Source organism: Marmota marmota, unplaced genomic scaffold (assembly GCF_001458135.2).
Source record: "Marmota marmota marmota unplaced genomic scaffold, marMar, whole genome shotgun sequence".
Taxonomy (NCBI): domain Eukaryota; kingdom Metazoa; phylum Chordata; class Mammalia; order Rodentia; family Sciuridae; genus Marmota; species Marmota marmota.
The window spans coordinates 63,242,561-63,254,888 of NW_025999968.1; the positions used below are offsets into that span (position 1 = coordinate 63,242,561).

Sequence of the window (12,328 nt, forward strand, 5' to 3'; positions counted from 1 at the left end):
CGACGGGGTGTCACGCTCTTGTCCCCTCCACAGCCTGGCCTATGGCACAGGGCTGCCCTTCTTGTGTGGATTTGCCTGGGCCCACCGCCCTGAACACTCTCAGCTCGGGCCTGGCCACCTTCACATGCCACCTCCTGGACCCTGCGTCCCCCAAGGTGCCCACTTAACCTGTTGGCCTTGGTGGGTCCCTGGCTGCCAGGGCCTGGGGTCAGCACCCTCACACTCAGGTTCCAGGTTTATTTGGGTAAAGTGTTCACAAAAGACCCTCCTGTCACAGAGGGACACGCAACCGGCTCAGACCCAGAGGCCACTGGCACGCAGACCTCCCCAGGAAGGCAGACCTCTCCAGAAGGTCCTACTGCTCCCAACAAGCCCAGTTCACATCAAGGTTGCACGTCCATAGTCCTCTCTGACTGTCCAAAGCGTATGACCAGCTCCAAGCCGCCCTGATCTCAGGTCACTCCGGGAACAGAGGAATGAACTAAAGGCCCTGGGCTGAAGCCTTGGTGAAGGACTGCCTCTGAGGGCCCCAAGCCACCACTCCATCTGATGGGTTTTCTGTCACACCCCTGAGACCAGCTTCTCGCACACAACGGAGAAGCCAAACGGTTCCTCAGTTTACAGATATAAAAACAGCATCGTCCACAATGCAAGCACCTAGGATGTGGGGAAGTGTCACAGTAAATGAGAGCCCCAGGCCCGTGGGGCCAGCATGCCAGCCCCTGGGGACACAGCATCTGCCTCCAGCCTCCCCAGGGGGTGCAGGCAGGGAGGGCTGGTAGACCCCGGGGACCCCACCACGGGCCCCTCAGCAGGCAAGCCCAGCCCAGTCCACAGTCGCCCGAGGTGTGGGCCACATCCAGGCAGCTGCCCTGAGTGTCCCTGGCACACTCTGGCTACCACCAGAGTGCAGCAGGGCTGAGGGGTGGGGGTCCGAGGCCCCCAGTGCTAAGGCCCGAGGAGGCACCCCCCCCCCACGCCAGGCACTGCAAGGGGGCACCCACACAAGGCCCGCCCTCCGCGAGGGGGAGTCTGACGGTGCTGGGCTCGTCGGCCCGTCAGGCCGGGCTGTCAGGACAGAGTGTGGAACCTGCTGGGGGAGGTGAGGCCGTGTCAGGCCTTGGCCACAGGCCCCAAGGTCCCAAGCTCATCTTCTGCGCCGTCCTCCAGGGGCAGTGGTGGGGCCGAGGGCTGAAGGCCGCCCAGGCCCTGTTCCACACTCGGCAGCCGCACAGGCTTCTCCTCCGAGGGGCTCCTCAGCTCCTGTGCCAGGGGCAGGGGCTGGTGGCGGTCCCGCTGGCAGTGCCGCAGACCGTCCAGCCCGGCTCCCAAGAAGAAGATGACAGACAGCACCAGGAAGTACACACAGTAGATGAGGAACTAAAGCAGAGAGGGTGGGTGAGGGTGCCGGCCCCGCGCAGGCCTCGCAGCCCCGTCGGGGCGCCTGCTCCTGGCTCCCCAGCCCGCCAGGGCTGCTCCAGAACTCGCACTTGGGCTGGAGCGGGTCGCAGGATGCCCACTGCCCACTGGTGAGTCCTGAGGGGCTCCTGCCACCTCTCCCCAGAGAGCCCCTGGTGTGGGCCCTGCCCACGCGTGGCCTCCACAGGCTGCTCCCCAGGCTCTGGTGCCAGGGGCTGGGTTCCAGGGCTACCCTGAGACCTCGGAAAACACCTGCGACGCAGGCTTTCCCTCAGCAGAGCCCGACCAGGGTGTCCAGGGCAGCAGGCCGCCTGCTGCTCCCTCTGCATGCCCCGGCTCCAGCTCAGAGGCAGGAGTTGCACGGCAACAACTGGGAAGAGCCAGGCCAGCTGCAGAAGTATCTCCTCCTCGTCCCTGGGACACTAGGGAGGGACCAGACCGACCCAGGTACTGGGGTCTAGAAGGCAGAGGGTTCTCAGCACCAGCAGGTGGGGCTCCAGCGCCCTCTAGGGCGGGCACTATTAAAAGAGTCGGTGAGAACTCGGCTCCCAAGAGGTCACCTCTCCCTGTCCCTGTCCCCAAACCCCAGGACTCCTCAGACCGTCAGAGCCAGTAGGTGGACGGGTGGGGAAGGAGCCCACCACCAGGCCTCCGCCACGTGACGGCAGGCCGCTGGGTTGGTCTCTGCCTCCCGTATCTGGAATTGTAGAAGCAGCAACCTCGAGATGCTGACTGACGGGGAAGAAGGCCCGAAGGACCAGGAGGGGCAGCCAGCAACGGGGAGACTCCCCAGGAGCCTCTGCTCCTGCCAGCCCACCTGCCCACACGAGGTTGAAGGAGGGCCCCAGAGTGAGTGTGACCACCCCAAAAGTCGGCAGTGGCCACACAGGGGTCTGGACTCACCCCAGCGGGTGGTGAGAAGGCTCCCATGCCCCTCTACACTGGGGGGCATCAGAGACCCCGAGGAGAGGACGCTGCCCCCAGGGCTTCAAGGGACTATGGGGAGCAGGGGCTCCCAGCCCAGGCAGTGGGGGGGGGCCCCTGGTGTCACAGGGCCTGGCTGTGCCAGCTGCAAACCCCACCGCTTCTGCGGGAGCTGCCATGGAGCCAGTCCCCACTCGCAGCACTCACAGCCACCAGGCCTCCCGCCCAGCGAGGGCCACTGGAGGCCAACCCAGACGGCGGTGCTGCAAGGTCTGCGACGGCCTTCCAAGCAGACACCGTGAACAGCCTCACGGGCCGCAAGACACGCACTGGAGACCAACAGAGAAGCAGATGGCCTTGGCAGAGCAGCAGGAGAGGCCACAGGACCAGGAGAGAAACCAGGACAGACTCAGATGACCAGCAGGCCTCTCGCAGACCGTGGCAGAAGTTGTCTAAACAGACAGGGGAAGACAGAAGGGAGGACAGACAGCAGGCAGGACAGAGTGGACCACCGCAGGGCGCCGCGGGCCTCGGGCTGTGGACAAGCGCACCACGAGCAGGGAGGCCCAACACCAAGGCTTCCCCTGCCACAACATGACACCAGCAACCAACAAAGCCACCAAACACACTCCCAGAGATAAAGGTCCAAGTTCTAAACACATCAGAAGTCTCAAAAAAGAAAAGAGAAGCTGAGAGCAGGAAAAAGGGAGGATGAACACTGGGATGGTGGACTTGATCTCTAATAGGTAAAGTACTCCTTTAAATATAAACGGCCCAAACACACCAAGCCCAGGGCAGAGACTGCACGGATGGATTTAAAACAGGACACAACTCCCCGCTGTCTGCAATAAATTCACTCAGGCAGCTTAGAGGGCAGGCCAGAAGTGAGGGGAGAGCCTGCCTCATGCCTGTGCATACTGGGAAGCAGGGCGGCTGGCCTGAGGACAGGCTGACTTCAGAGAGGCAGGGGCCACAGATGTAGCGATGGAAAGTGCAGTTGCAGGCCCTGCCACGTGCATATGCAGCACACTAGAGAGCCACAAACACGGGAGAAACGGAAGGAGGGCCAAGCAGAGCCACAGTTATCCAGGAGAGTTCCACAGCCCTCTCACCAACAACAGAACAAGGTCCTCAAGGGCAGAGAAAAAGTCAACACATCAGCCGGGGGGAAGGCATGCAGGTCCACATTCTTCTCAGGCAACAGCAAAGCACACATCAACACAGACAAAGTTCTGCTCAACAGATTCAGAAGCTCTCAAATCACAGAGTATGTGTTTTCTGACCACCAGAGAATAAGAAAAAAACTAACAACAGAAAGACGACTTTGGAAACTAAGGAACACACTGTGAAATGCTCATTAGTCAAAGAGGAGGTCTCCAAAACCTAAGAGAGAACAAGTCTAAAGCAACCAGAAAAGGAGAAGGGGACTCAGCAGGACTGCAGGGTGCACAGGGGACACACCTTCACAGATCTGCAGACCCTCAGGAAAGGAGAAAGGGACTCAGCAGGACTGCAGGGTGCACAGGGGACACACCTTCACAGATCTACAGACCCTCAGGAAAGGAGAAGGGGACTCAGCAGGACTGCAGGGTGCACAGGGGACACACCTTCACAGATCTACAGACCCTCAGGAAAGGAGAAAGGGACTCAGCAGGACTGCAGGGTGCACAGGGGACACACCTTCACAGATCTGCAGACCCTCAGGAACGCGACTCACTGTTATGACTGAACTGAGTCCCTTCTCCCCAGATTCACAGCTGACAGCCAAGCCCCTGAAGCCTCACTGGGACAAAGGGCTTTGAGAGAGGTGACTCAGGTCAAATGAGGCCGTGAGGGCGGTCCTGGTCCTGTGTGACTGTGGCCCTGAGGTGACGACAGTGGATACCCACACAGATAAAAGGCCACATGAGGTCACAGTGAGAAGGCACCAGGCCAAGGGGAGAGGCCTCTGAGCACCAGCCCTGAGACAGCTGGACCTCCAACCTCCACAACTGAGAAGATGAATTTCTCCTCTTTAAGGTACCCAGACTGTGGTGTGACAACAGCCCCAATACAGCCACAGAGACACTGAATGTTAGATGTTGGCCTCGCGCTGAGGCTCAGCAGCAGAGCGCTGGCCTAGCACATGAGAGCACCATATTAAAATAAACAAAATAAAGGGACTGAATTCAAGTACAACTAAAAAAATAAATATTTAAAAAAACGTTAGATATAGTCTCATTTACAATTGTGCCCCCCCAAAATGAAAAACTTAAAGTATACATTTAACATGTTCAGCACTTAATACTTGAATGTTAGAAACTAAGATGGTTAAAGAAATCAAAGATTATTAAATAGATGGAAACGCATACCATGTTCATGGACAGAAAGACAATAAATGTCAACTTTCCCTAAACTGATGTTTGCTTAGTGCAATTCCTAATAAAATCCCAAAAGAATTTTTGTAAAGACAGTACTCTAAAACGTACACAGAAATACAAAGAGGTATAATAGTAGGAAAATTTTTTTAAAAAGACAAAATTGGAGAAATCAGTCTGACCAATTTCAAAACCTACAATTAAGCTCTGTAACCAAGACAGTGTGGTGTTGGTGGAAAGTTAGCACACAGCTCAGGATGGAATAAAGATCTCAGGAAAGGACTTGTGCAAAGGCGTAAAAGCAGTTCACAGAGGAAGGTCACGTCTCAACAAACCACGCTGAGCAGAGGACCCACTCGGGCTACGGCACGAACCTTGGCCTAACTCACACTTAGGCACAATCTCACTCTCGGGACCGCAGGCTCATGTACAACTATAAACCCATTCAAAGGACGTTGGGGAAGTTAGGGCTAAATAAGACGCCTTCAGACTCAGCCCACAGTATGAACTACAGAAGGAAAAACTGATGGGCCAGAAAGAAGAGGCACTCTGAGGGGCCGTGCCCACCCAGGCCACCACAGCGACTCGCTCATCCTCAGCAGGGCACAGGGGCTCTCTGGAGAAGTGAGCCGCAGCCCACCTTTCTTCGTCCTGGCAGGAGCGTGATCCACCCTCTGCACACCCCAGGCAGTGGGCCTGCGGGCACCAGGAGGCTCTCCCAAGACCCCACCATGGCTTCCCTCCCAAAAAGGACCATGTGAAATGGGGTTCACCTGGCAGCGCACTGGGAGACCCAGGCCCCGCTTGTCAGACACGATGAGAGTGATGGTGGTCTTGAGAATGGTGGCGAGGAACGTGTTGACCCCGAAGACCAGGGCACAGAGCTCTTTGGACAAGGAGGATGCGATCTGAAAACTGGGCAGAAAAGCAGGTCAGACAGGCTGGAGAGGACGGGAAGCAAGAGCCAGGGCTGAAGTGGGACCTCGGGGAGGGTCCAGAGGAGCTCCAGATGCAGCGTGGTGGGAGGGAGGGAATGTGGCTCCCAGACACAACCCCACCCACATAGGCTACCAAAAGCCTGCCCCTGCCTGCCCACAGGCCCTGCCCCACAAAGCCCCGTCCCAGATGCCTGTTCCCAGTCTCCCCCACCTCTGCCCCTGGCCCTGTCACAGACACAGGACCACCCAAGGCACACAGGGTTGCTCTCAGTCTCGCCCCTAGGTGCACAGTGAGGCTCAACAGGTACAGTCTATGGTACCCTCTAGCCCTGCCCACAGCCACCCGGACAGCTCCCAGGAGCACAGCACCCCCCAGCCCACCCTCCTTCAGGCACATGCCCACCCACCACCAGCCAGCAGCAAGGCAGACCCAGCTCTGGCGCACACCCAGCTCAGAAGCAGAGTGCGGGCCCCTCACGGCCACAGAGAGCCACATCCTCGACCTAGTAGGACAGGCACCAAGAAGCACAAGTGCAGGTGCAGGAAGATCCTACAGAACCTGGGACAACGTGCTCGGGCGGTCCTCCCGAGAACAGGGGGCAGGGGAACGTGCACAGTGGCGGTCTCTCTGGAAGACAGGCAGGGAATTAGGACAGGAGACAGGGAAAGCGGGGGACGAGGGGCAGTGAAGTCCTCCAGGCCTCTGGTGCCCCCAAAGAAAGGGACATCTGAGTGCAGTTCTGATGGATTCCCCAGAACATGTTCCTTGAAAGAAAGAACGGGACAAAAGTGTTCTAGAATCCACTCAAATAAAAATGCCTAAGAACCTTTGAAAAAGAATAACCAAGAACTGATGGACAGGGGACGCTGGGGTCAGGAAGAGAACCCAAAGCACCTCGCAGAGGAGAACTGCGCACAGGAGCTGCAGCCCATGAGAGCAGGTGGGGTTGCAGGTCAGCTGGGGAGCTGCCCAAGCCAGGGTGAGCACCCCACCACAGTGGAACCTAGCAGAGGGCGTCAGAGATACAAAATGGGCTCAGGAGGCTGAGGCAGGAGGACCCCAAGTTCAAAGCCAACCTCGGCAACTCAGCGAGGCTCTAAGCAACCTGTCTCAAAAAATAAAAAAAGGCTGGGGATGTGGGTCAGAGATTAAGCACCTCTGGGTCCAATTCCCGGTACCAAAAAATAAACAAATTAATGTTAAAAAATATACAAGTAAAAATAAAGTTAAGAAAGGCCTGCAGGTCAGAGGCTCGTGGCTGGGGTACCACGAGGACAAGCATGCAGACAGGCTGCGGGGTTCCTGCAACGTCTACCGGAACCCCCTCTCAGGCCCTCTCCTGGCCTTCCCCCTGCAGGCAGCCACCTGTGAACAAGGCCAGTCTTCCACAGGCCTGCCCTTGCTACCCATGTGCACACCTGCTGCTCCCTGCAGAACCTCCTGCTAGTCCCTCCCCTCGGCCCACTCACGTGGCGATGGGCACAAGGAACTGGTAGGCGCCGCGGAAGAGCACAAAAGCTGCGTAGCAGAGCCAGATGTCCTGGGTGCTGGTCATGAGAAAGACCAGCCCGGCCTGCACGGCCAGGATGCTCGCAATGACCACCTTCGACCACAGAGCCCAGCGGATATTCACAAAGCCCGCGGCAAAGGATGTGATGGCACCTGGGGACAGGAGATGTCACGGTCACGCTAGGGCCGGGTAGAGCAAAGGGAGGCCAGGGAGGGGGCTGGGTACGGGCTGTGCAGCTTGCACTGGGGGGCAGGGAAGCAGGCCAATGGTGGGAGCTAGCTGGGCTGGAGGTGGGAGTGCTGGGGGCCAGGCCCAAGAAGGGGTGGCTCGGGCTGGTGTGGGGTGGGAGTGCTGGTCATGGCCCAGGTGAGGGCTTGGAGGACAGGGCTCCACATACCCAGGAGTGTGGAGGCAGCGTCTGCGGCGCCGTTGTAGACCTGCGTGCTGCTGGCGGTGGGGCACAGCTCGTTCCACAGGACGTGAACGTAGTAGACTATCAGGTAGTAGCCAGCAGAGTTGGAGACCCACCAAAAGGACCAGAGGCGCAGCTGTGGCCGCCGCGCACTGCCCACCAGCTCCCACAGCATGTGTGCCAAGAAGGAGGCCCTGCAGGCACCCAGAGCACGCCCCAGCTTCCCGCGCACAGGCTGCTCAGGGGCCGGGTGCATCCGGTCCAGCTCGCTGGGTGAGGCTCCACGTGCAGGCGCACTGCGGTTGAAGAAGAGGCTGCGCTTGGGACGCCTCAGGAAGAGGGCGAGAACCAGGCTAAAGTTGAGGAAGGCCAGGGAGATGTAGTTGAGCATGGAGAAGGACATCCGGCCCACGGTGACCAGCAGCTGGCCCAGCACGGAGCTGGTGAAGACGCCCAGCAGCACCGCGGTCCTCGAGTAGCTGGCCATGCGCTGGTAGCGGGCAGGGCGCACCAGGGAGAAGATGTAGGAGGAGTAGGCGATGCGGGCAGCCATGGTGATGCTGTAGCAGACCTCCATGAGCTGCATGTGCAGCACAGAGTGGCCCAGCAGCAGCAGCAGCCACACACTCACGTAGCTCAGGCCCTGCAGCACCAGCACGGGCTTGTAGCGCAGGTAGTCGGTGAGCAAGAAGACCGGGACCAGCACCACCAGGTAGGAGTAGGACAGCACCGGAATGACCTCGTTGGTCACCTGCAGACAGGGAGCAGCCGCTGTGAGGAACACTGACCACTCTGCTAAGTGCACAGGGGTGACTAAGCAGGGGCCCACACTGCCGCAGTCATCCCTGCTGACCACTTTCTGTGGCAATGGCTGCCTGGCCACCGTGAGTCAAATGCCCACATGGCTCCCTGCGGAGTCCCCTGTCCAGGCATGCCAGGGGGACCTGGGGACTGGAGAGCCTGTAGCCCAAGAAACTGCCGACCCCAGGCAATCAGAAGGAGGCAGCAGCCGGCCACAGGAAGTGGCCATTACCACTGAAAACGACCCATTACATCCTAGGTAGTGGTAATCTGGACTGACTTGTTTTTCCTGGACTCAGAATTTGGTTTCACCTTAAATACAACATGAAAAACAGCACTGTGGGCAGTAGGTACCACCTGAGCCACCTCAGCCCTTCCAGAGGGCAGGGCAGGACAAAGGAGGTCAGCGGGTGGGTTACCAGGACCTGGGGGACGAGCCACCTCAGCCCTTCCAGAGGGCAGGACAGGAAAAGGAGGTCAGCGGGTGGGTTACCAGGACCTGGGGGACGAGCCACCTCAGCCCTTCCAGAGGGCAGGACAGGAAAAGGAGGTCAGTGGGTGGGTTACCAGGACCTGGGGGACGAGCCACCTCAGCCCTTCCAGAGGGCAGGGCAGGACAAAGGAGGTCAGTGGGTGGGTTACACAGGACCTGGGTGGGCAGGGGGCTGTGGTGAGAGGGAAAAAGGAGGGAAGTGGACAGGACGGGTGGCAAGGCAGCAGTTGGAGGCCCAGCCCACAGGCCAGAGCCCAGACTGCACCCAGCACCTACACAGGAAGGCCAGGCAGAGGGAGGGCCTGGAGAAGGTGGCCAAGGGCCTTCATCTCAATGAACGGACGACATTTGCTGTCCGCCTCGAGAGCCTGATGACAGACCACGGCCCCAGGCCAGGACCCAGGAGCCTGTGGCACACTGCAGGAGGCACGTCCAGCCAAGCAAGCTGGGAACGCCCCTAGGGTCCCAGAATGTTCCCTATACCCCAGACCTGAGGATTCTGACAGATTCTTACACCCAAAGCGGAAGCTCCTCCCCCACCGGGAAGCACTGGAGAAATGGTCTGTGGCTCAACTATAGGCGAGACCCCAGCAGGACCAGCCCTGAAGCCACACAGATGAATGTCCCCCATCAGATGGGCAGGAGGCAGGTTCCAAAAGAGGTGTCATTAGACACCACTTACGTGAACTTGTGGATCCAGGCCCAGCAAGCACTGGCCTGCTCAGTCCCTGCGGCCAGAGGGGCTGAGACCAGAGGACTGGCCTATGGGGCCAGAGGGCAAAGCCTGAGACCACAGTCCCCGAGGACTCCAAGGCCTACTGGGACGGTGTGACCTCTGCAGTCTACTTTCTAATCAGTGTGGAATGTGAGAGGGAGGGAAGGCAGGACCAGTAAACATCTCTGTGACGGCTTTCCATCTTACTATAAAGGGTGCTTCACACACACGCTTGTTCCTATCCATGATGACGGTGGACTGCAGCCCCGGGTCGAGAGCAGAGAAGCCTCTGGCCAAGCGGTGAGCGTGCGGGGTGAGGGCGATCCTCCATGCTCCTTCTCTCTGACCACATTCTACACAGCACACCGTGCAAACTCAAGGAGGAAATGACCCCAGCACTGGGCCACGCAGGGCCCTGGGCTGCATGTCTGCACATAAGCCCATTACAGGGTTTCAATGGACCCTGTGTGCCCCTAGCCAAGTGAAACAAGTGAAAGGACATTCCTTTGATAACCTCTAGGCAGATACCTGCTGGCTCCTGGCTGGAGGCAGGTGCCCGCATGGCTGGACACGGGCTCCACCGGGATGGTAGATGAGGGGCCTGGCGGGGTGGGGGCAGCACCTTAGACCTGGGGGCTTCATCTCTTAGAACCCAAGACCCTTCTAACTGGCCTGAAGAATGTGTCAAAGCAGGGCCCCTCCCTCCGACAGTGCCTATTGTGGGGAGCATGGGGTCCAGGACCCGCCCAGAGCCCTCGGGCCCCTGTGTTGTGCTCACACAGCCACTTACGTTCTCCAGCCTCCCCTGCCCACCTGTGAAACATGGCCCCGACAGCCCACACCCACGTGCCTGCTCCCGGGTGAAGTTCTTGTCGGGCCCCAGGAGGTAGGGTGTGATGAAGCTCTCCCCGGGCCGCATCTGGGCCATGAAGCCGTAGAAGCAGAGGTAGAACACCAGGCATCGCCACGAGTGGGGCTCACGGCCGGGTCCAGGCTCCTCGGATGCCTCCTTCTCCGCCACCTGGCCAGAGGGCACCATGCTGCCCAGGCCCACACTCAACCCTGGTGGGGGCTGGAGGTGACACACCTGGAAAGAAGAACAGAGTCAGGCAGGCTGGCAAGAGCCTGCGGCACCCCCTCCTCCCCAGAAGGCTCAGCCCAGGGCTCCTCCTCCTAGGCCCCACCACACGGCCTGGACAGCCAACCTGAGGACCACCTGGGCCCTCCCACCCAGGGCGATCAGGGCAGCATACCTCCCGAAGTCTCCCAGACAGAAGCTGCAGCCACAGGGGAGGGACTGCTGGAGGTTAATTAAACCAAGCAAACAAATGCACTTAGTTAACAGATGAATGACGTTTAAAATTCAGCGTCTGGGGGCACACTAGATTCATTTTCAGTGCCTGGCAATGTGTGTGGTCATGGCTACTGGGCTGGACATGGCTCCCCTACCCACAGGTCTCAGGGGACAGGTCTTAGGGACAGCTGGCTCTGGCGCTGGCCCTGGCAGTGACTACTGCACAAGTGTCCCACAAAAGCTGCTGCTCAAGTGGCATCCCAGGTGGCCAGAGAGGAACAGCTCTGCTAGGACACCAGGCATGCACAGGGCCATCCCACAGGTGGTCAGCAGGGGTGGCTGGGGGCACAGGCCGGAACCCCTGGATGGTCCCCCACAAAACCAGGGGGCTCTACTGTGGAATGCAGTGGGTAGGCGCTGCAGCAGGGGAGGAGGCTGTGGAGAAGCAGGTGCCCTCCAGGGGCCAAGGGCAGCCGTGGGCAAAACAAGGCACAAGAAGGGACGGAGACAGACCTAAGGCCTAGACTTGCACTCAGGGGCCCCAGTGTCCTAGAGAAGCAGCTAGAAGCTGACATCCCAGACAACAGGCACCCAGGTCCAGCTGCAGGGGGCCCATGCAGCCTGCCGTTCCCAGAGGCTGGCCTTGCAGCACAGCCCGGGCACTTTGATGGGTACATGTGAGGACTCTGTGCTCAGCAGTGTCTTCACCTTCCAGATGCGGTCCAGGACAAAGGCTCTACCCATTGCTGGGGGTAGAACAGGCACTAACAGGGCAGGAGCCACCTCCAGGCCCAGGTCCCCAGCGCCCTGTGGCTGGTGCTGGCCCCCACACCTCCACGTGCCAGGCGCTGCAGGCTTCCCACATGGCTAAGGAGGCTCCGGCCAGCTGCCCCTGTGACCGCAGCTCCAGTCTGCTGGGTGACCTCCCTCCTGGAGGATGGCGTGGGGGACCCTGTGCAGAGGCGGCCCCCGTTGCGGAGGCAGGGGCAGAGGCAGCAGCACAGGGAGGCAGGCGGGAGGCACGCGGGTGGATGCCTCTGCCCCTCCCACAGCCTGCCTGGGTAGGGACAGTGTCTGCAGTGGTCTCCAGAGGGTCTCAGCTCAGGGAGAGTCCCGAGGGGTGAAGAAAGCTCCAGAGATGTGGCGTCGGCTTTGAGGGCCCAATTCCTGGCACTGGGACCCTGGGACCTGGGACACCTCTTAGCTGAAGACACCTCTGACCCTCCTTTACGTGACAGAGGCCCAGGAAAGTGAGGTGACTTGCAGGGACCCACTCTGGGGCTCCCCTACCCCACGGCCCTTGTCAAGACCATCCGAGATTCTGCCCTCTCAGTCCCAATGTGCTCCTTTCTGTGCCGAGGGGGAAGGCAGATTGACCCCTAAAGAGGCAGGGGCCGGTGGCCTGTTTTGGGTGGCTGCCAGGGCGGGAGGGCAGGGGCCAAGCAGCTGCGAGGATTCCAGAGA

General features: G+C 59.6%; 1 protein-coding gene across 1 annotated transcript; it reads right to left on the reverse strand.

Annotated features, from left to right (window-relative positions):
• Nucleotides 1-223: 223 nt before the first annotated feature.
• Slc19a1 (solute carrier family 19 member 1) lies at nucleotides 224-10,657 on the reverse strand. Its single transcript, XM_015478861.2, has 5 exons — nucleotides 10,421-10,657; nucleotides 7,547-8,312; nucleotides 7,109-7,301; nucleotides 5,474-5,615; nucleotides 224-1,380 (listed from the first exon to the last, which is right to left on the reverse strand). The coding sequence occupies exons 1-5, from the start codon at nucleotides 10,607-10,609 to the stop codon at nucleotides 1,114-1,116; spliced, it is 1,557 nt and encodes a 518-aa protein (XP_015334347.1). The 5' UTR covers nucleotides 10,610-10,657; the 3' UTR covers nucleotides 224-1,113.
• Between the last annotated feature and the right edge of the window lie 1,671 nt (nucleotides 10,658-12,328).